Below are 24,647 nucleotides of genomic sequence, written 5' to 3' on the forward strand. Positions count from 1 at the left end.
TTCTTCTTCTTCTTCTTCTTCTTCTTCTTCTTCTTCTTCTTCTTCTTCTTCTTCTTCTTTCTTAATGTTTTTAAGGTTCTTAATAAAGAGGCAGGCCTTCCCTCTCAAATATCTACTCCCCATTCACATTTTTAATGAGCTTTGCCTCCCATGTGTTACATACATTAAAGCACTGAAATTCCTTTTTTAGACATTTAAAAGCTTTAAGACTCCAGTTTATTACCTGCTTTCAGTATCAGCTCAGGCTTCAAGTCACACATCTCTAACTCCTTCGAGGGTAGCTGGGACTCGAGAGGGCAGACAAGAGTACATTCTGGAGGTTTGGTCCAGCAGAAAGGAAGGACAGCCCTGCCCTGCCCTGCCCTGCTCTGCCACCACCCAAGGAGCAGGGAGAGAGAAGCCAGGCTTTTTGGAATCCAGTAGGATCTCTGCATCATTACTTTCCTCAGAGCATTTCGGACATTTGAGCACTAAGGGCAAAGAACTTCTGATCTTATCTGATCGCAATCAATTTTGAGAGCAAAAGATGCTGTTTCTCAAAGTGTGCCTCTGCCGTCTGTATCTGATAATCATTGGAGGCTGTTAAAAATGCAAATTCCTATAACCACCAGGGAGCCTCTTCTGTTGACCACGAGTCTGTTTTTTTAATAGTCTCTCAGATATAACAGCATTTAAAAGCTAGCTCTTTCTGTGAGGTTTCACCATGCTGGGAACCAGGGATGACCAGGACATCACCACAGACTTTGAGGAGCAGAGCTGTGCAGATCTGGGACATAAATTCATATCATCAAATTTTGCAGCCAAAAGCAATGAGTGTAAAAAGCAGTGTTGGGCTCAGGAGTACCGGGCACATCATATAACCAAAGCAAATGCTCTCAAAGAAGTCCCAGAAGAAATTTCCAAAAAAACTAACAAAGCACACAAGAGACCAAACACTTAGGAACCCAGTATCAGACAGCCCAAATACCAGAAATGCCCGTTACCAACCTAAATGCCACATCATATTTAAAGAAGGAAAAATGAAGGGAAAGAAATGACTCAAGATGCACATAAACAAAAGAAACCCAGCTGAAAGTACAAAAAAGTAAGGTGTGAGAGGCTATAGCAGGAGGATTGCAACTTTGAGGCTAACCTAGACCTATCTCAAAAAAACCTGCACATGATAACCGGCATTAAATGTCAGTGGGTGGACTGCAGGGCAGCGGCATGGGAACATGCAGCTCGCAGCGCAGGAAGCGCACATACTGCTTTTGCAGAGGACCTGAGTCAACCCCAGCCTCACATAGCAATTCAGAACCACCTGTAACTTCAGCTCCAGGGGATCCAACATCCCTGACCATTCTCTGGGCACTGTAACAATCTCGGGGCACCTGGACCAAGGACACCCAAAGGGTGCCAGCCCATAAAGGAAATATAAGAGACCAGGCAAAATAAAGACAAATGTGAGGAAATCTAAATGAACATTGACAGCATACGGTGATTTTGTAATGTTAAGTAGAAATATAATATATATGTTAACAATGACAGGAGAGTAAGAAAGACAAAGCAGACACTTTCTAAGATCATCCTCTCTGGGAGGTGAAGAGCAAAGCAGTGAACTGAGATTTGGATGTGTTGGTTCTGTATACTGTAATTTCTACTAACCCCTAAGAGAACAGAAATGAGATGTTCTGAATGAGAGAACGAGATGATGGAAAGAAAAAGAACAGAGCAGGAACCAAAAAGAAAATTTCAAGCTCATTTCAGAATTCATATCTGGACTGGAAAGATGGCTCAGAGGCTGCTTCCAGAGGTCTTGAGTTCAATTCCCAGCAACCACATGGTGGCTCACAGCTATCTATATTAGGATCTGTTGCCCTCTTCGGGCACACAGGTATACCTGCAGATAGAGCAATCATATACATGAAATAAAATAAATTAAAAAAGAATTCATATCTAAGATAAAGATTCAAATATCTGGAGATAGAGAGTGAAAGTATTAACGGCATGGCTTGTGGTGCACGCCTGTAATCCCAGTTCTTGGGAGGCAGAGGCGGAGGGGTTACTGTGCGCTCTAGGCCGGGCAGAGCTATATAGTGAGACCTATCTTAAAAACTAAGTAGCAAATTATAAAAATATGCGTCTGTACGCACACAGGCATGTACACAGATGTCAACCAGAAAGAATGGATCACAACATTCCTAGACAACAAAGAACATTTTAAAGTGGAAATTATAACTAATAGATTAAATTAATTAATATTTTTCAGAAGAAAAAATATACAGCTTTAAATATGCATTTACCAAGACACAGTATCAAAAGGAAGCAACCAAACACACACACACTCACACACACACACACACACACACACACCTAACAGTAACATGAGAAAGAGCGAGACAAGCCCATGGGGAAGTGGTAAAGCACCGCTCTCAGAAGCTGACAGAGCAACAAGAATTCAGGGAGGACAGTACGACTGAGAGCACGAAAATGGCAGGCGACCCAGGGAGCGCCAGCAGGGCTCCCATAGGAAACTCGGACACCAACGCTTGAAAGCATTGTCCATCCACCACACTGTGAGCTCCAAAAATGGAAAGATGACAGCACCCCAGACCATGGGCCCTGGCCCTATTAGAGTTCAGAGACAAAAAGATAAACAAAACCACATGTCTGGAAATTATGAAACACTGCAAGTAGCTATGAATCAAAGAAAACCTCATAATGCCAATCTGAACATACCTTGAGTGGATTAATTCAAACATCATACATTGCAACATAAAGCAAATCAGAAAGGGAAATTTGCAGTCCCAAAACAACCAAATTGACTAGCCCAAGAAGACAGCTTCCAGGTGAAAGCTAGGCTTGGTGGTAAACCTAAAACCCACCTCCTAGAACAAAACATTCCATCCCAAAGGAAACTCTTTCAACAGAAAGGTAAACAACTAAAAATCGTTTCAGGAAGTCCCTGAACCTGACCAGATTCCTGCCAGAGTAAGTGAAGCGGAGCTATAAAGAAGACTCTGAGACCAGACCAGCTTCCGGGAAGGGGCAGAAACCAACCATGGTTCCCGGAGGAGGTTTAGACCAGAGTCACTTGGAAAGGACAGTCTCCAAGCTGTTGACCTGCCTGCAGTCTGTGCATTGTGCTTCAGCTTTCCCAGCTTTAGTGAACTATGTCAACCATGCTGGAGTGGGCATTATTTCTGCTCCTGTAACCTCTTGTCTTAGCTTTTTATTGCTGTGAAGAGACACCATGACACAGCAACACTTATAAAGAAAAACATTTCATTGGGGCTAGCTTATAGTTGAGAGGTTTAATCCGTTATCATCCTGACAGGAAGCATGGTGAGACGCAGGCAGGCATGACGCTGGACAAAGAGCTAGCTGAGAGTTCTACGCCTTGATCCATAGGCAGCAGGAAAAGAACTGAGCCACCAGGCCTAGCTTGAGCTTCTGAGACCTCCAACAAAGCTACACCTATTCCAAGAAGGCCATACCTCCTAATAGTGTCAGCCCCTATGGACCTAGGGGGATTATGTTTATTCAAACTACCACATCCTTCACCCACACTCCTGTAAGTAACCCCAATAAAACTCACGGGTTCACCAAGTTAGACTTGGGTGGTATCCTTACTTTGGTCTGTCAAGGATTCCAATCTGGGTGAGCAGACATGTGCACTGTGTCTAAGAAATGTTGTCCCACAACACCCCAGCAATGGTGCAGAGGACAAAGACAGGAGGATCCAGTAAACCTTACCAAACAAAACAGGAGCTCCAGGTTCAGTGAAAGAGCCGGTCTCAGAGTAAGGTAGAGACACAGCACATGTCTAGCCTCTGCATTCACAGACAGGAGTGTGAGCGCACGCGATAAAAGAAGGCCTAGGAGTGTCCCTAGGTAGCACAGTGCTTACCTAGCGTGCATGAAGCCCATAAATTGGCTATAGGTTACAGCTGCGTATACCTGTACTCCCAGCAAAAGGCAGGAAGATCTGAAATTAAAGGTCATCCTCAGCTGCATAGTGAGTTCAAGGCCAATCTGGCACTCACAGAACCTGTCTTTCAAACAAGCAAATAAACAAAAAGGAAGCAGAGAAGGGAAGGAGGGAGGAGAAACAACAGAAAGAAAAAAAACAAACCGAACCAAAAACTTCTTGCAAAACTCATGACTAGAAAAGGATTAACTTAAAAACCACTTCCTGGAACTGGATGTGCAGCTGGTGATAGTCTTCTGGGGCTGGCTCTCCGGAGGGACATCGTGAACATGGTAACGCCACTTCTGTACCGTCTTCAGAGGCTCCTTCCTGTTCCATTCTCTCCCGCTGCTCTCCCCTTGCGTTCTCACTGCGGGTCTGATCTCCTTTGAGCTGTCTCTGGGGTCTCCCGTGCCCTTTTCCCCTTCTGGCGTGTTACCCCCATTGCTTCTGACACATTTTGGAGGCTCTGTAAATCTGGGTCTGTCCTTTGTCCTTTTATATTCTGGATTCTGAGCTTGTGGGAACTGACCTGAAGCTTGTGTTTTAGGTACGGTATTCGAGAAAAGAGTTGGGGTTTGCTTTTGGTCGGTGCTTGAGGTGCTACAGAGTCACAGTAAATAAGCCCTCGGTTGGAGGCTTTTCAGGACGTGTTGGGGAGGGGACATGTGGGTCGTGAGTTCTGACGTGAGTTCTGACGGGAGAGTTCTCCCACCCCAGTGCTGAGGCCTGCATCCTCCCTATGATAGCCAGCTCTGAGCAACTCCACTTGTAACATGACCTCGTCAGGGTGTTATATTGTACTTTGCTCAGACTTCCTGTCTTTCCCCAGCTTCCATCTGTCTCCTGACCTGGCATACAGCCACTAAAACAGACACCACATAGATGACCCTCCTGGTACAGCCAGTGGCTTCTGTACTTGTTCCTCTGTTCCTTTTGCTTCTTCCGATCCCTTTCTTTCTTGATCAGATCATCTACTGAATTGAATTTGGGGGTTCATAGTTCTTTTTGCTTTCATTTTTATCCAGCCTAAGTTTACGTTTTCTGAGTAAGAGGTTCATTTGCTCTCTGCCCATCAAACATTCCTACCATCCTTCCACACACACACACACACACACACACACACACACACACACACACACTTCAGTGCAACTTTGCTAGAAAGAGGAAATTTGCATACTGTTCTCAGAAGACTCACAACTAGGTGGTGTACAACAGAAGAGACAATAAAGGCATATGACCCTGGGCATGTGTGTCTATTAAGCAGACACTTGAAAAGTACTGAACACTTAACTTTGTTCTCTTTCTTGAGGCTAGCCCTCAAAGTCCTGGAAGGCGCTATCCTACAGACGGCTGAGGGAGGGAGAATTGTCATCGGTAGTATTACTCAGCTGTGGACCTTGCCTACAACACTCACCAGCCAGGCTGGATGGCTCCATAGATGCAAGCTGGCTGAGGGTAATCAAAACACGTTTTATCGGATTTGAGGCCACGCCACTGGAGGAAATTCACATCTGGTACTGTAAAGCCATTCAGAAGCCCAGGGCTGGGGAAGCCATGGGCCCTAGTGAGGAAGCTACTGCTGCAGGTGGATTGCCTTCTAAGTAAGTAAGCTTCCTACAGCGGAAACTCACACCTGGCTAAAGTGATGGGAGGTGGCCGCACTCAAGGGGCCATCTCTAGCTTCCCTTCGAAGGCTCAGGGAACACAGAATGCCAGATGGGAGAGCAAGTGGTTGGAGCACTGTCATTGCTGTGGCGCTGCTCTTGAACTCACAGCAGCTGGGATTACCTGCACAAGACTTAGCCCATCAATATCCTGTCACGGAGGGGTAAGGTTCTCATGGGATCCCACCCTTCCCTTAAGGATTTATGTAAGTGGTGGTTGCTGAGAGAGAACAGACATTTCCAGGTGCCCGTGAGTATGAACCATCCCTGCTCATGCTTCTGTAAATAACACTAATGAAACCTGTTGTGTCACAAAAAAAAAAAAAAAAAAAAAAAAAAAGACCAGAAAGTAGAGGAAGTAAGAGACAGTACCAGGGAGGTAAGATCAAAAGATGTAATATACACAATGAAAATGTCACACTGGGACCCAGGATTAGTGTAACAAATACATGCTATGGGACATTTAAAAATATCTTGGGGGGCTGCAGACACAGGTCAGCAGTTGAGTGCTTGCTGCTCTTCTAGAGGACTTGGGTTCAGTTTCTAACACCCACATCAGAGCTGCTCTATGGAATTGGACCCTCTCTCTTCCGGTCTTCGCAGGTTCTGACACAATTCTGGGGTGAACCTTGGCAGCTGAATCAAAGGGTTACCAGAGTTCCCAGGTACACGCCCTTCAGCCTTGGGAATACTTTGTTGTGCTCACAGTCACTCTCGAGAATGGCAACCTCACACCTTACATGCTCACTTCCAGAAGGCAGGAGCTGGGCACCAGCCCGGGAGCAACGGTACCAGGTGTATTGTTTGTAACTGGAAACAGAGACTAATTTACCTGCTGCACCTGTCACTGGGCATCTTAAGACCAACCCACTCTCAGTGCCACCCCAGGGAGAACAGATTCTTCAACTTTCAGAACATCCTGGCTCTAGTCAGCACTCCGTAAAACCAACACACAATTGAGGCAAATTTAAAGAAATTGAGATCTATATCAAAACCATGGTGGGGGTTTGAGGGGCGCATGATCCTTGTAGCTAGAGCACAGGAGTCAGAGAAAAAGACGAGGGGTGAGCAAATCCAGAGGATGAGCTCTGTGAGTAGCCCAAACGTAGCTAATCTGCTCACCCAGGCCTGCTGCCAGCCAGCCTGGACACCCATCGTGGTGTTTCCAGCACTGTAAAGGGCATCCTATCTCTGACAGGCCAGGTCTGAGAGCAGCACTCACCTCACTCTCCCTGCTCCTGCAGCTATCAATGTGCTTTAAGCTTTCTGCTCACTGTGTGTTCCAAAAACCTGCCATAATAACAAATTATTATTTTTTAAATGTAAAGTGCTATGAGAAAGTTTATGTGCAGAATGTGATGTCCGAGTTTTGTCAAATGATTCTTCATGAAATTCCTGGGAACCTGGGAAACAGATATGTGGCTCTAGACGGTCACACAATGATTTATTCTTTAAAGCAACAGAAATGAAACACCAGCAATGTAACTGACAATGAAAGTAAAACACTCACTATAATCGTAAGCCAGCACCAATTTTAAAATGTCCATTCATGTGTGTGTAGCCTGACGTGTTAGGCCCGGGGGACCACCCAAGCCTACCAAAGAACAGAAAGGAAACACAGCAAGGTTTTGGGCAATTTATTCACAGTTCCGGCGTAGTCACTGGATTTAACAGGACACAAGGATGAAATAACCATCTGGCTCAGAAAACTAAACATTCATTTAAAAGAATACAAAATCAAACAGAGCAATGATTATTCTAACCCCAGCCCCACAGAAGTATAATTTAAACAAATACCAAAACTTTATTAATGGGAAAACACATTCAACCAGAGAACATTCAAAAAGTTAACAATACCATTTTTATACCACTCTGGAAACTAGTACAGAAAACAGGATAATGTGAGAGCTTCCTAAGACATCATCATCAGCCTTTATAACATCAATCTCAAGCTGGTGTGGACATACACTTAACATAGCAAAACTCAACAGTCTTGCTTAGCTACAGACACGACTATTTGAAGCCAATGCTGTCAGTTTTACTATTTGTCACCATCCCAGATCTGAGGATATGTTTAAATTCATCAAGCTATGAAGACACTGAAATACTTACTAAGAAGTGAGAAAGACCAACTTATGTTAAGACTTAAATCTGAAAATAAACAAAGCCATGTGAAATCCATCTCTAAGCATAAAACACTAGTACCGTTGCACACACAACTCAGTAAACATGTGGATGTCATAAACCATTAACCATTCCCTTCCATTTCTTTGGCCTTCCCAATTCAATGTGAATTATGAATTCTTTTTTTAATGCCTACTTTCCAATGACATTGTGCTTTTTATTTTTTTAGAAAAATTGTACCATTACAGTATATAATAAACAGGTAACCTTAGTTTCTTTTATTGCTCTAGAATATCCTAATTATAAAAAAAGATAAAAGACTAACCCCCAAAGACTGAAAGTGTGTTTGTTAAAGATCAGCTAGTTTCCTTCCCTAAAGAGTGACAAAAATGACTGACAGAGGAATATTACAAGGGACGAAAAACGGACTTTTTTCCTCCCATCTTCAGAACTACTTGAGTAAGAGCCCTGGAGTCAAAGGAATATGATGGCATGGCCTCAGAATAACCCACTACACAGAGAAGCTGCACAGCGCCCTGTGACACCCTCTGAGACGCAGGGACACACAACTGCTTGCCATATTACTAACTGCTGTTCTTTATAGTACTGTACATCCATGTATCATGGACAGGCTTATGAACACGTTCCGAAATGTGGACTACTGTTAGAGTAAACAAAACCATCCACAGCATTTAGCTCCTCAGCTCTGCCTTTCCACCCTCCCACCCACGACTCACACGGAACAGGTCCACCAGGACAGTGGAAAGTGCTTGGCTCTGCTGCCCAGCACAGTGACCTGCTCACAGAAGGAGCTCATGAACACCTGCTGACAACAGTCACAAGCTGAGTGAGCAGTACACACCCTATACCTTTTTGCTCCTGTGGCATAGATTGTTCTTTTTTAAAGCTGAATTCAAAGTAACATCAATTAACTGGGCCATGTGTCTGGTGCCCTACACTCCTCCCTGCTTAGCAAGGGCTCCCAGAAAAGGATGTTTATGTGAACTTAAACTTTAAACATACTATAAGAAAGAACTTTAGCTGGGCAGTGGTAGCACATGCCTTTGATGCCAGCACTCGAGAGGCAGAGGTAGGTGGACCTCTATGAGTTTGAGGCTGGCCTGGTCTATAGACTGAGTTCCAAGACAAGCCAGAGCCACATCGAGAAGCCCTGTCCTGAAAAACCAAAGCACGGGGAAAAGAACTTTAATAGAAAGCTTCCCTTTTGCAGAGTACTTTTGTTTTGAAAAATTAGATTTTCATGTCCTGGATTATACCAATTTTAGCTGGGCCTACTCACTCATAGTGGCTTGCCTCACTAAAATATCTGGGTGTTAAGAATTAATTTAGCAAAAGAATTTAGTGCAGAAAGCAAAATGGGATATGGAAGAGAATAATACTTGTTAAGAAAATACTACTCTGATCTTCATTTGGGCTTTTGCCTATTTGGTTTAGGATTTATTCTACCTTGGAGTGTGTATGGAAGGCAAACTGATGAACGGACTCAAAGTCAGAGCCAGACAGAAGAAGAAAGTTCTGACGTTCCAGTGTACAGAGGGGGGCTAGCCAAACTAACTGTATAATTCGAAACAGCTCCAACAGGACTCGGGATTAGTAACTGAGGTGATGGATGACCTAAGAATGCTGTGCTGATCATTTCCCAACTTCCCAATGTTTTAATGTACCAACATCACCCTGTATTCCAAAACTACACAAGAAATGCGAAAACCAAACCAAAACCACATACAAGCATGAGCAGCAGCACTACTACAGCAAACACAAGAAATGACATTAAACACATGCTAAACTAACATGAAATCTTGGAATTAATTACAACAGAGAAACAGAATTAAAATAGCTACATGGGGTATAAACTCTGGCCCTGTTTTTAAAAATCAGGTTTCCAGGATCCCTCAATGTGAGTGAAGCCTTCCAAAATGCCTAAAATCACATAAACTCTTTCTTCAACCCCCTTCACAAGAGGCCTTCACTTATGTCATAGCATTAACTGCTTATCATCAAGTTCAAACACAAAGCGTGAGCACTAAACGCTCTAAGTGCTGCACTTTTATAAAGGAGAAGTGAAAGCTTTTGAAAGAAATGGACCTAACCTGAACATAAGCACGCCTTTCTATGGCCCGTACAATCTGACCCAAAGAACTCTGTGAAGAAATTACTCTGCACACTTTTGGGGTGTCAAACTAATATTCTATTTTAAATATTTTATCCAAATCATCAACTTCCATTTCTGACACTATCAGCTAAAGGTATGCCAGTATCACTTACATCCTTAAACGGGAGTCAAGACAATACAGAGGAAAACATCTGGAAAGGAACCCTAAATCTGATGTCACCCCACACTGGAAAGTATGTGATGTTCTAAGCCTAACCTAACACATTACACTGAAGGTCAAATGACCGGGGAAAGTGTGCAAATCTCCCAAGCAAGTAAAAAGAACTTCCAAACTGGCACCAAGGGGATGCTTCCTTCAGCAAGGCAGAGAAGGGAGCTAAACTTATCTGCAGGAAACTCTTCCAAGGATAAAGCTGAAGAAATAACTGAGCGTGCCAATAACAATTTGAGATACTCGATGGTAACTCTACGCTGTGATCTCAAAGGAGACAACAAAGTATGTCGTTCAACAGTATTTTTTTTTTTTTAAATTAAGCCCTACAGTTGCAAGGAAATGCAAACTCCTCTTAGGAGATGAAAAAGCAAGGAGTCGGATGCCCCGTGTCCTATCTTCAAATGTCCAGTCACACGTCAGTGTCTAAAGCAGTTCAGATTTGCAGTACTAAAAAAGCCGGCATGGTCTTCTATTCAAGTGCGGAGAATCTTGAATAGAGTATGCACTGTAACATACTGCTCCCCATGTTCTATCTACAGAGATGACTGTCATGTCTGGACTAATTTAACTAAACTTAGATACATATCTCACCAAGGTTTTTAGGCATACAGTTTAATTTTAAAACAAAACAGAAACAAGCTTCAAAATAAACTGTAGCATCTATTTGCAAATAATGGAGCAAAGTTCTCAGTGATGTCCAGGCACTAGCACAAACTGGCTTTTAACTTTAAGTATTCCAACAAAATGCACCAGTTTTTCATCATTCTGACTAAATCAAGTCACACTAAAGGAAACTACAAACATCTCAAACACTCAACAATCCTCCTTGATTGAAGTAGAGGACCAGAAATTCATTATCCAGTTCTTTAAACAAACTATAGCTAAAAATCTCTCAGGTTTTAGGTTTAGATTTAAATTCTATTAATCAAACTTCCCCATGTATTATTGAAAATGAGGCAATTGCACAAAAATCATTAGCTGAGTGGATAATTATAACTGATACATAAATAAGAATTTACTAAAAAAGGCTTTCAGGAGGCAATATTTTAAATCAAAAATTTAAATACAAAAGGTGTCGTGTGTTGTGTAACTGTCTTAAGTTTCAGGTGTCTTTTACTCTACTGTTACAGATTTGGCAAGATTCCGTGGGAAATCAACCTGCAAAAAAAGAGAATTATTGTAGAAAATATAATCACAAAATTTACCTTGAAATATTACTGAATAGAGGCAAGGTGCTAACATACTCAGGGAGAGCTGCCTTGGTCCCTCTATGGAGGTGGCCCTGACAGGGAACCCTACAAACACAAGCAGATATTTGGTTCCCACAATAGCAGGAGGACTTAGGCTACTACAAGCACTGCAGCCCTCACTGTGGGAGAGAGCCAAACAATATAAACTGTCCTGCCCCAAAATGCCAAGCACTGCCTAGTAAGAAATAGTCCTGCACCTGGTCAGGCTTGTAGTAAATGCCAAGGCTGCCTTAAGTCCTACGAGTAAGAAGAAACGAATGTAAACTATGAACAGGCTGTAAAAAGCTAACAGGAGGTAACATGAACAGGATAAAATTTTTGAGGTGGGAGGGGCTATCGAGAAGGCACAGCAAGCAAAGGTGCTTGCTACTAAACCTGAGTTCAGTAATTAGGGCCCATATTGTGCAACTCCTGCAAGTTGTCCCCTGACCTTCACCCATGAATACACATGAATACATACTAAATAGACAGACAGAAAGACAAACAGACAGGCATTTTTTTTAAAAATAGTTGGGAGAAACTGTACCAAGATGTACCCAAGACAAAAGCCATCCCACAGCTCAACGGACGTGAGCACTCACATCGTAGCCTCTCAGCACAGCCAGATGGAAAGCCAGCAGCTGTAAGGGGATCACACTGAGAATGCCCTGCAAGCAGTCCACGGAGTGGGGCACCTTGATTGTCCTTTTTGTGTTCTTAATTGTCTCAGTGTCCTCCTTATCACAGATCACGACTGGGCGGCCCTGGGAGGAAAACCACATGCAGACACAGTCACCAGGAAGTAGATGCTGGACAACAAGTGGGCATGGGCTCCACACTGCATGATACAGACATGCTCTGACTGCTCACTTAGACAGAGGCAGAAACAGGGTTCGTGGACTCAGTAGGCTTTTCAAAAAATTTATACAAGAAAGGAATGCAAAACTTAGTACTTGAATACAGGTCTGTCTTCCTTTGAAGTTCAAGTTTATTTCCAATACATTGTGCTTAGGGAGAAATGGTTTCTGTAATTAAAATATTAGAGCAGCGGATGGGGGGGCTAACAGCCACAGCATTACTGTTAGTATAAATTCAAAACATGAGGGTTTCTTTTGAAGTAAATAATAACATTAAGGTAAAAATAAAAAGCATTGTGTTACTGATGGGAGAAAGAAGTGAGACTGGGGCCTAGTTTTTGTTTTAGTTCTGTACAAGAGCTGCTTTTGCAAGAGATGTGGCCAGATACCATCAAGTTCCAAGGTCTGGCTCCCTATCCCTGAAAAGCAAAGGAGCTGACAGAAACACTGTATAGTCATCTAGTGCTTTCGTAACCCACTCACAGATCTCTGGGGCTCCCTCACAGCACTCCACCTACCTGCCGGGCAACCACTTGCTGTAGAGCGTTCTGGCACTTGGCGTAAGTGTGGTCTCGCATGATGATCATGATGACAGGCATCAGCTTGTCCACCAAGGCCAGGGGGCCGTGCTTTAGCTCACCAGCAAGGATGCCTTCAGAGTGCATGTAAGTAATCTCCTTGATTTTCTAGATGAAAGAACCAGGTTAAGTCTTTAGCTCATTTTTCAAAATTCCACTTTTAAGAAAATATTACACACAGCATCTGAGATGGTATGTGAAGAAGTATTAAAGGGCTACTGATCGATAACTATAGATAACAAGTAAACAGATCGTTACTTCCAAAACACCAACGAGCACATAGTATTGAAGCTCTACAAGAGTACTCTTAAGGCTTCAGACTATCGACAGCAGTCACGCTGCTCTGCAAACATTCTTCCACTTGTCTTATATTTCACTTCAATTTCTTATCTAATGAACCTTAGTCTGTTGTTCATATTTCAATAGACGTACAGCCAACTTAAACTGCTAACCCCAAGGTACCATGTAAACACTCTTTTGGTTTTCACTTTTGAATTATGTTCTGTGGCATGTTCTTAAGTAAATAAACCAGAATGAATACATAGAGGCATTTTAAACATTCTACCTATTTCAATTTACTTATTCTACAAGTATGTGGGGAGTCAGCAAAACGGCTCAATAGATAAGGATGCATGTTACTAAACATGACAATCCAAGTTCAATGCCCAGGATTCAAACGGTGGAAGGAGAAAGCTGACTCCAGTTTAAGCTGTTCACTGAGTTTCACACATGCACTGTGGCACACCACCTCCCGCCCACTTCTACTCCACATACACACACACTAAGTAAAGGAATGGCAAGGCTCCGGATACAGTGATTGCCTGGCTTGCTGTGCTAAATCCCTAGCATTGCGCAATAAATACAAGTATATGTTCCCTGCCCCTAAGTCATTAAAATAAACTCAACTTTAAGTGGGAAAACGCACCAGGGCTCCTTCAAGACATGTAGCATAATGATAGCCTCGTCCCATTATCAGGACTGACTTCTGGTGGTAAAGTTCTGTCGCCAGCTTCTGAATTTCATCATCCATGCTCAACACTTCCTTAATCAAATCTGTTAAGATAAAGATTAGCCCCGTCTATGAAGAATGAGCAATACACTGAACAGATAAAGCAGCTATGCTATACTTGTAGCATACAACAAAATGCCCAGTATTTCCTTTTAACACATGGAGAATCAGAAAGATCTTATTAACTCTGCAACTATAAATCACAGTTTCAAGAGTGAGATGAGAATTTCATCCATTGTTCATTCCCTTACAAATCAAAGGTATAGAAAATAAAATAAAAAGCCTGTTTGTACTTCCCACTAGGATGGTAGGCCAGAAGCTGCGTCCTATGACACAGTCAGGGAGACATTAGAATTAAGAAAAGAGAGAAAGAGAGAGAGAAATAGACTCAAGGGACCTCTGATGTAGCTCCACTGGAAGAGTGCTTGCCTAGTATGCACACAGGCGTGGGTTTAATTGATATAACTGCATAAAACTGGGCATAATGGAGAACACCTATAATCCAAGCACCCGGGAGGTAGAGGCAGAAGGAACAAGAGTTCAAAGTCCACCCTGGGCTATGAGACCCAGTCTTAAAAATCAACAACAAAACCAAACATAAAAAACAAAAAAGCCCTCTATTACAAAGAGAGAGATCTTCAAAACACAAAGGATCAAAAGAGCCACCAGGCAAAAAAGTAATCAAATGGAGAACAGCCCCATGGTTCCCTGGTTGGGAGAAGGGAAACAGAAGTTTCATCCAAAAGGTAAGCCAGCATCCTTGATGAAGCCATGAGAGGATGAACCCGCAGGACAAACCATAGCCCTCAAAGCCTCTTCATCAGGTACTGGTCCGCAGACAGTGATTCCTCCAGCAGATGGGCCAGCAATAAGGCTTCATTCTTTCATTCTCCATGGCTCAGCGGGCACTGGCCAGACACCATCTCAGAAAGAAAGCTACTTTTTAGAGCTGAGCTAACCAGGGCTGGAGAAATAGCCTATTGGCTAAGAGCACTGAATGTTCTTTCAGAGGATCCAGGTCCAATTCCCAACACCCACAAGGTGGGGCACTGGGGCAATCTTTGTGGGTTCTTCTTTTTCCTACCCTTATCCCTCAGGTTTCACCCCCTAATACTAGAAGGAGAGAAACAAGGATAGAGAGGAAAGAAGAATTAGGAAAATCCCTGAATCTAATTTCTTTCCTTTTGTTTCTGCTTTAACCACGGCAACTGACACACCGCAACCAACCTCCTTAAATGACCAACAACCACCCACTCATCCCACCTATTGCTCAAGCATTTATATACCCTCCGAAAAATTCCCAGAATTTAATGTCACACAATCGCAGGAACTATGTACAGCTGGCAATACCATGCAAATCATGGTCAGCTGTTGCTGACAGTCCAAAGCAGCCCGATATCCCTACACCTCAGATTAAAACAATTACACATTCTTATATTTCTGTGTTTTTAAAGAAACCGAAATTCCAAAATTGCCACTACAGCTCACAACAATTCCAGTTCCAGAGGATCTGATGTCCTCTTCTGGCCTCTAAAGGTACCTGTATGCACACAGTGTAAAGATGTACATGCAAGCAAAATACCTATACATATAAAATAAAAGCATTAAATTTAAAATCTGAACTACTCTGGGCCTAAGTACAGAGAACAACCCAGTCAGGGAGCTGGAGGTCAGCCTGCTACACAACAGCTGAGAGGCGGCAAGGGGAGACAAGTGGAGAGAGCATGGGGCTAGACAAATGACAAGACAAAAGGACAGGTAGCAGGAGGCTTGGCCCAGGCAGTGACGCGTATGGAGAGAGGCAGCTGGAAGCAAAGCTCATTCGCTGAAAATAACTCTGAAGCTGATAGGCCTCAGCTTCTGCTATTCACTGCTATGGAGTCCAGGAAATTTGAAGCTTAGGTGACCTCTGGGGTCACCTAAGACCACTGAAAGCATATTTGCATTACGATTCATAACAGTAGAAAAATTACAGTTATGAAGCAGCAACAAAAATAATTTTATAGTTGGGGGGTTGGGGAGTCACTGCAACATGAGAAACTATATTAAAGGGTTGCAGCGTTAGCAAGGTCGAGAACCACTGATCTAGCAAAGCATAAAAAGCAGAAAGAATTCCAAGTATCCAAAGCCACCCACTCTCGCACTGCACTACAGTGACAGTGCCCAACACACGGCACTGACGAAACCCAACATGTAGACCCACACAACAGAGGACACAGAAGGAGACCACATGGCTGCAGCCACCATTTCAACAAAATGTCAAGAAAACACACTAGAGAAAAATCACCTCTGAAGAAAAACATTACTTCTTCACGAAACATACCAGGAGACCTGAATATTAACAAATAAATAAAATTAGATCCATTACTTCTCAGCCTGAAGAAAAACCAATTCAAAACAAAGCAAAGACTTTTATGTCCTGAATATGAAACTCTGAAATTACTGACAAAAACCATATTGAGAGACGATAGGCAAAGATAATGACTTCCTCAGAAGGATCCCACTAATAAGGAAATGACCACAAGGACTGACAGGGAGGACTTCATGCAATTCAAATTCTGCAGCTTTGCACAGTACAGTATGGCAGCCAATGAGGTCTACGCAGGGTATCATTATTGCTAATTTAAAAACTTCCGCACAGCAAAGAAAACAGTTAGCAGAGTGACGAAACAGTCTACAAAGTGGATCTTTGCCAACTGTCGCCCAGTAGATTACTAGTTATAGTCTGTAGAGCATCCCAGCGCTGGGGATGCAGCTCTGGGGTGGAGTGCTTGCCTCATGTGTGCAAAGCCCTGGCTCAGTCCCCAGCACTGCAGGAGCTGGGCATGATGACATACTTGTAATCTCAGCACTTAGGAGGACAGTCTGAGGACAGCCTAGGCTATGTGAGGCCCATCTTACCAAAAACAGAAGAAGGGAAGGAGGAAGGGAGAGAGGGAGAGAGGGAAGGAGGGAGGGAGATTATTTCCTATGCTAAGAAAAAATTCTATTTTAAAACATCTGTAAAATTATGAGTATTATCATACCTGGCAGCCGCTTCAGTCCAAGCATGATCTCTTTGCGTCTCTCTTGCATGGAGATCCTGTCATCGCACATCATAAGAGCAAACATCACAAGGGACACAAACTGGCTGGTGTACGCCTAAACACCACAGACAACAGAAAAATTAGCTCCAGTGAATTTTAAGAACTTGGAAATGAACAAAAGATGAAAAACGAAATCCCAATCTTTTCACAGCATACACTGTCCCTGTGACGCTGGTCTGACTCAGCCCTTGGAAATCTTTAATCAGAACGCACTTGATTCTTGTTCTCAGACCCAAATATCACAAAGCATTAGTGCTATGAGAACGTAGGAAAGGGAAAAAGACTGGAGGAAGATCCAGCCAATCTGAATGTGCCTACCCCAGTAAGGGAAAGAACAGGTTCAGGCTCCTGGCACTAGAGATGGATGAATAGCTATGAACAGCAGGGCCCCCACCTCCACACCCCGACACACACTTTTTAACCTTTGCCACTACCTGTTCCTCATTATTAATTTTTTCCTTTTTAAGATAGGGTCATGTTCAGCTACCCTGGGCTAGATTCAGAGTAATCCTCCTGCCTCAGCTTCCCAAGTACAGAAAGTGGAGTTGTGAGCTACCACACTTAGCTCATTTTCACTTTGTGTTGGAGTTTATGGGAAGAGACCAACTTGGGCAGAGATTTACCCTCTGTGTGCATGTGGAAGACAGAGGTCAACCTCAGGTGTTCCTCAGGAGCTGCCCATTTTGGTGTTTTTGTTGAGTCAGCCTCTCACTGTGACCTAGGACTCACTGAGTATTCTTTATCCGAACATCAAGACCCAGGGATCCACCTTTTTCCATTTCCCCACTGCTGAGATGCTAAGCACACACCACCAGGCCGAGGTGCTAACGCAGGTGCTTGAGTGCCACGTTGTCCTCACAGAGGTTCTTACTTTGTTAACAAACAAAACATTAAAGAAAGGCCTAAGTAAATAACAATTTACCCTGCAAACCCTACAATGACATATTTGTAATTTATTGGTGTGGGTGTCTGTATGCCACAGAGCACATATGAAGGCCAGGACAACCTCTAGGAACTAGTTCTCTCTTACTATGGGAGTCCAAAGGATCAAACAAGTCATCAGGCTTGGCAGCAAGCTCCTTTATTCACTTAGCTACACTGCGACCCCAGTTTTCTTTTTTTATATTAAGTATGAAAAGAACCTATCTCCAATAAAATAAAAAAAGGAAATTAATTATTGAGCTGAGTGAGTTTGTACACACAGTCATACACACCTACAATCCCAGGACTTAGGAGGCAGGGTCAAAGGATTAGGAACTCAAGACTCTCCTTAGCTAAGCACAAGCTCAAGGCTAGTAGGAGATACATACATGAGGTCCTGTCTCAGAAAACAGTCAGTGAAAAATAAGCATTAAGTGGCAGAAGTGTAGTATTTTATAATGCTCTTTTACACCTAACATCTAAGCACCTTCCTTGCTTAGTGGTGTGAATGAACTAGCCTCAGATGTCCCATATGTTAAGGGTTAAAGAACCAAAGATTATCTTGAGAATTAGTTCAGACACAGAAAGCACCCAGTACCATTCCTGACACACCGAACAGCGCTGGCAGAAACTTGCACTGAAAGACATTCCTTCCCCTATGAATACAGTGTGAACCTTCTAGCTTACAGACACTGCAAGGCGCTTTCTCATCGCTGTATGTGAATGCAAGATGCTCCTGTTTGTCACATTTGGTCAAAAAGTCACAATTATTTTTCAGACAATTAAAGACCATTTTGACATTATATTTATTTGGAGTTAGGGCACACATGCTTGTCCTGACTGGCATGTGAAAGTTAGAGGACAATTTGTGGGAGCCAGTTCTCTCCTTTCACCATGTGGGAGAGTCTTCTACTGAGCCATCTTGCAGCCCCTAAACCCTTTAAGACAGTCTCCCCATGTTGCTAAGCTGATCTCAAACTGAGAGCTCACGCAATCCCCACCTGTAGCATTCCCAGCTGCTGAGACTGCCAGTCATGGTGCCAAACAGCCTATCATTCAGCTTCAGTCCAAAGAAACCAAGATTTCTTTTCATGTGTGTTAGTTATTTCATACTCTCTCCTTTGAAAATTTGGTTTTTTTTTATCAGTTTTTCTTTTTCCCTTTCTCTCCTCTTCCCCCGCCCCCTTCCTTTCTTGGTTGTTGTTTGAGACAGGATTTCTCCATGTGGCTCTGGATGTCCTAGAAATCTCTGTAGACCAGGTTAGCCTCATATTCCGAGATCTGCATGCCTCTGCCTCCTTGGTGCTGGCATTAAGGGCTTGTGCCACTATGCTGGCTGACAGATTATTTCAAAGAAAGCTTTCATGTCTTAGGCCGTTGAAGCTTTTACTTAATTCTCATTACTAAATTGTTAGATACACTGTGCTGTGCACAGGCTGTCATTCAGAAAGTGTATCATGGCTTTACACCTGTTCCCAGCACTCTTCCCTGACTCTCATCCTCACTGATTATGCTCCTATCATGCTGAGGAAACACCAAAGACCCCAACACTTCTGCTGGAGCTCTGGCCTTCATTCATGGCTACCTGTTGCCATGGTATCCCCAGCAGTATGGAACTGCTTATACTGAAGTATGCATGTAGCCCCTGCCTCATGCTTATGAAGCCTGCATTCTACGTTCCAGGGCTGAAATCCCTCGTCACTATGGGTATGCAGAGAATCACTAACAGAGCAAAAGGAGGCCAGTATCTTGGTCTCCTTCGATAGACGTTCAAATCCAGTTTGATCTGGTGACAAGCACTCTGTCCAGCTCCTCCAGACTGCACATTCCACCATGGCGTGGTACCCCAGCCACCATAGTTTCCATCTCATCAGCACATAACAAGAAACTCATTATGATAAAAATAAGCTACACCTCACACTTACAGTCTATTTGGATCTGAAAAAAAAAAAAATCAGCCAGAAAATATTGACTGAACTTTTCAACTTGATTTTCTTTTTATTCTGCCAAAAACAAAATTACTTGGACACATTTGGAAAGAAAGAAGAAAAAAATAAAACCTAAGTCAGCAGTGTGGTAAAATTTTAAACACCTGCAATAACAAAAACTGCAAATTCTGCACACTGACACCATCAATTCCTAAAAAAACACCAAATTATCTATAGTCTGATATTATGTGAAAGTCAGTAACAGCACTCTAAAACAACCATTTTTTCCAGAGGTAGAAATTTACATGCAGGCTCATCATTGAGCTTGTGGTGGAGAGTGATGACCAACTTCTGTAATTACTTAGAACATATAAGCTCACATTTATCATTCAGAAATAATCTGTAATAAAATATCCCAAAGCTTATCTTATAAAACTCCAAGACAAGAATATCTAAGATAGTTGAAAACAAAATTACATTGGAATCCAAGAAAAACAAAACTATATTATATTGTCATACTTCTTAAAATGTTTACATTTATTTATTTAGAGAGTGTGGGGGTGCAAAAGCACAGCACATGCGTGTAGGTCAGAGGACAAAGGTGAGAAGGAAGTCAGTTCTCTCTCCCCTATACAGGTTCTAGAAAGCCTGACTGATGTCCGTACTGGATATTGCTACCTGCTGAGCCATCTTGCCAATACTCACTCTTACTAAACCTGACAGTCACTTTAAAAGAAATTATATGAGAAGATGTTTGCTTCCTTTATCCAAGATGGAAGCACCAAGCACGTGAAGAGTACATGAGCTTTCTCTGCACTGGGCCTGTGACTACAGCACCAGCTCATATGGTAAAGGCTTGGTCCCGGCTGCACTCCTAGACAGTGGTAAGACTTCCTCCTTTGGTTACCCAAAAGAATGTCCTTGCAGGATCCTGTGGGACCTGTGGCTCTCAGACCATCTCTGCTGACTAGCTCATTCCCCTCACCATAATATGAAAACCTTGTTAGAGGCACAAAACAATGAGGCTACCTAATTTCAGACTTGAACCTCCAGAGCTATGAACCAATACAAACCTTGTCCTTCAAAATTAGCAGCCTGTTTGTTATTATGCGGTGCAGCTGGTGCAGCTGACTGATACAACTCTGCAACTTCCCATAAAACTACATTTGTTTCAATTTTTAAAAAAAATTTAAAAGTATTTGCTTTCAAAGAAAGAGCTACCGATAATAATAACGACATGAATAAGCTTCAAAGGCTTCATACTAATGAAAGCCTGTTACAAAAGACATGTAACATAAAACTCTCAGGCATGAGGGATATCTGGAAGATGAGACAATTTGCTGAAAGAAAGCAGCAGTTATGATCATGAGGCTAGAGGTTTGAAGTGGGCAAAAACTGGCAAGGGAACAAAGGAATGAATGCTGTTCTGTGAACAAAGTCTCCCAAAACTGTGTGTGGTGACAGCTGCACAACCAAGTCAAGGTTACCACTGACGGTGCAAACTGCACCTTCACAAAGCCGTAGATTGACGCTGCAGTCTAGGTGGTGGGGAAATGAGTGTTAAGTCATCGTACTACTACACGCGTGAGAAACTTCACAATAAAATGGAGGAAAATGAAAACTCTCGTAAGCTAAAGAACTGAGTATTCTTAATGTACTCTCCTTGCAAGCTATGTTCTCACAGCACACTGAAGTGCGGTGGCTCACTGTGTGCTGCGGACACGGAGCCCTGTGTCCCACACTGGTCAGAGCCGTCAGGACACTGCTGCAAACCCCGAGCATGCATGCACCCTCAGGAGGGCCCTGAGCATAAGCACCCTGCAGTGTTTCAATCACCATACGGAGAAAATCTGCATTTCAGCTATGTGTAAATTATAGTAATATTAAGGCTCTCAATTAAAACTAACACAAAAATGCAAGAATCACGCATTTTTTCATAAAAAGTTGAGGATGAAAGCCTAAGCTACTGGCACATATCGGAGAATCAACAAAAAATATTAAGCCTAAGCAGAAAAACTGGAATTTCAAAATCATAAAAGTAACACATTTCTGGAGATTAACCTTCATATCAATACAAAGAGCACTTGCAAAGAGTTTGTTATTTCTTACATCTATTCATATCTCAACTCTAGAGAGCAAAGCAATTTTACGCAACTTTAAAACAGAAGTATTTTTAAGCTTCTACAGATGGAATATCTAAACAGAAACAGATACTGCCATGTAATATCTACTGTTAAATATTAAAAGGTTTTATTTATTTGACTGTGTGGGGAGGGAGATGTGTGTACACGCATGAATCCACAGATACCCAAAGGCGAGTAGGCCATCAGGTGTCCCGCTCTGTCACTTCCTGCCTTACCCTGTGAGACACAGTCACTCACTGAACCTGGAGCTAAGTTGGTGGCTAACTAGCTCCAGGATCCTCCTGTCTCCACACACCCACCCACAACCACAGCAACAGGTCACAGGCAGGCATGACCAGGCTTTTTACATGGGTGCTGGGCATTTGAACTCAGGCCCCCAGCTTACACAGCAAGCATTCTTAAATGACGAACATCTCCCCAGATCCCAACCAGCTTTTTTTTGTAACTGTCAATTTTACGAAGTATATTCCTTGCTACAAATTTTCAAAAGTGTTGTGTCACATGCTGACATACTTAAGGAAACCAGGACTATATAAATAAAAACATCAAGAATTATTTGGATTAAACTGTGTGTTTCTAACTTACTGCTTTTCTAATCCCAATATACCTACTAACAGGGAGGTGTTATGGTGTATACACCCATTGTGCTCAGAGAGGAGATTGGGAGTGATGAAGAGAAAAAGACATCTTCTCAAAGCAGACTTTTAAACACTGCCCCCTTTAAGCTGTGGGGCTACAGCAGGGAAAGGAGCATATTAACTGACCAACAGATCAGAGTCCCTCACCAACAGCATGGCTGAGGAACTTCTACGGAAGAAACCAAGGATTTACCTTTGTACTAGCCACACCAATCTCAGGACCAGCATTAATGTGCACCCCACAATCTGTCTCCCTTGATATAGAACTGCCGACTGTATTCGTGATCCCCACAGTTAAGGCTCCTCTCTCCTTACAGTAACGAAGGCCCATCAGGGTGTCGGCTGTCTCACCTGTGTGAAATGGACAACAGTAACACAACAAGGCAGCTTCAGAAGTCGCCATTTCTTACATGAAAAGCCAGCTGGCCACACTTTCAGTATTATCATTTCTTTTAAATAAAGCATGAGGTACGCTCTTATTAAATTTAGAAGATATAGCCAGGCATGGTGGCACACACCTTCAATCCTAGTACTTGGGTCGAAGGGGCAGACAGATGACTGAGTTGGAGGCCAGCCTGGTCTACCTAGTAAGTTTAGTCCAGCCAAGGCTACTCATGGAGACCCTGTCTCAAACAACAAGAAAAATCATATATTACAAGACAGGCTTTTTAGGATCTCTTTTTTTTTTTTTTTTTTTTTTTTTTTTTTTTGGAAAATTAAGCTCTTTAAGGCTATGTTAAAATGTTCATTTTTACTAAGTCATAAAAAATGCATTATCATGACTAAAGCCAATCTATTTACCAGGTCATCTGAAATACCAGTTTAAGTATCAATTCATATGCTACAATTATTAGGAAACTTGACTTAAAATGACTTTTTTTCCCTTCAAGTCTAGAATGAACACACCTGATTGACTGATAAAGAAGCAAACATCATCTCGAAAGACTGGAGTGTTTCTATCCAAGAAGTCGCTGGCAAGCTCCACCATCACCGGCAGCTCTGTCAGCTCCTCTAGGACCTGCCGGGTCTACAGAGAAAGAGCACAGTCTGCCTTCACACATCCTTTCTCATTGAACTTCTCTGATCTTAGGGTACACTGTCCACTTTTCCAATTATAAAAACAATGTGCAGACTAGAGGTACCGCTCAGTAGTGAGCACTGGCCCAACATGCACAAGGCCCCAGGCCTCAACCCAGCACTGACACAAGAAAAGCAAGACAGAAATTTGGAAAACATTAAGCAATGCAAATTAAAAGAAAAGAAGTATTCAACATTCCACTGTTCAAGAAATAAGCATTGCTAACACTTTAGTAAAAGTCTTTTAGAACAAACTACCAATGCGTATGTTCTGTTTTTTTAAGGCTGGTCTGAAACGCCTATGTAGTCCACCTGGCCTCAAATTTTCACTAAGGTTCCTGTTTCAGCCTCCTGAGTGCTGGGATTACCGGTGTAAGCACCATGCAAACATTCTTAAAGGCAAATCTATCCACGAGTTTGAAACATTCTGAGCAGAAAAAGCACTGTTCTGAGTCAACGTCTGCGTTATCACTAATTCTCTAATTGCAAATATTTAAAATTAAAATTTTAATAATGTATCTATTAGTGAAAATTTAAACACTTTAAAAATGTACTATACTTCTAAATAATGCTATTTCAACAAAGTGAATACATTTTAGAAGTTCTGTTTAAGGCAGGTCATTATTTTCAATTTGAAGCACGGTATGAGCATGGTATGAAAGAAGAAGAAAGCAAAGTGCTTCTGTTCAAAGGGAAGCTCAGAGTCCTTCACTAAAGCTCATTCTCATTATGTTCCTTTTACTCTAAATGTTAGAAAATTTCAAACGGGCTGGAGAGATGTCTCAAGGTTAAGAGCACTGGCTGTTCTTCCAAAGGCCACCACATAGTGGTTCATCACCATCTATAATGAGATCTTGTGCCCTCTTCTGGCCTACAGGCAGAACACTATATAAATAATAAATAAATGAGAGAGAGAGGAAGAGGGAGAGGAGAAAAAAAGGAGGGAGGGAGGGAAGAAGGGAAGGGAAGGAAGGGAAGGGAAGGGAAGGGAAGGGAAGGGAAGGGAAGGGAAGGGAAGGGAAGGGAAGGGAAGGGAAGGGAAGGGAAGGGAAGGGGAAGGAAGGAAGGAAGGAAGGAAGGAAGGAAGGAAGG

The 24,647-nt window shown here is 42.6% G+C and overlaps 1 protein-coding gene across 1 annotated transcript in view; it reads right to left on the reverse strand.

Annotated features, from left to right (window-relative positions):
* Positions 1-7,238: 7,238 nt before the first annotated feature.
* Positions 7,239-24,647, reverse strand: part of Gfpt1 (glutamine--fructose-6-phosphate transaminase 1) — a 51,285-nt gene continuing 33,876 nt past the window's right edge. The window contains exons 13-19 of the mRNA XM_055617607.1: positions 23,385-23,505; positions 22,672-22,829; positions 16,788-16,902; positions 13,678-13,805; positions 12,693-12,860; positions 11,920-12,081; positions 7,239-11,246 (exon numbers count right to left, since the gene is read on the reverse strand). Coding sequence (XP_055473582.1) covers positions 11,202-11,246; positions 11,920-12,081; positions 12,693-12,860; positions 13,678-13,805; positions 16,788-16,902; positions 22,672-22,829; positions 23,385-23,505 — 897 coding nt within the window. The 3' untranslated portion in view covers positions 7,239-11,201. The remainder of the gene's footprint in view (positions 11,247-11,919; positions 12,082-12,692; positions 12,861-13,677; positions 13,806-16,787; positions 16,903-22,671; positions 22,830-23,384; positions 23,506-24,647) is intronic.

Source organism: Psammomys obesus, unplaced genomic scaffold (assembly GCF_907164565.1).
Source record: "Psammomys obesus unplaced genomic scaffold, mPsaObe1.curated_primary_1811, whole genome shotgun sequence".
Classification (NCBI taxonomy): domain Eukaryota; kingdom Metazoa; phylum Chordata; class Mammalia; order Rodentia; family Muridae; genus Psammomys; species Psammomys obesus.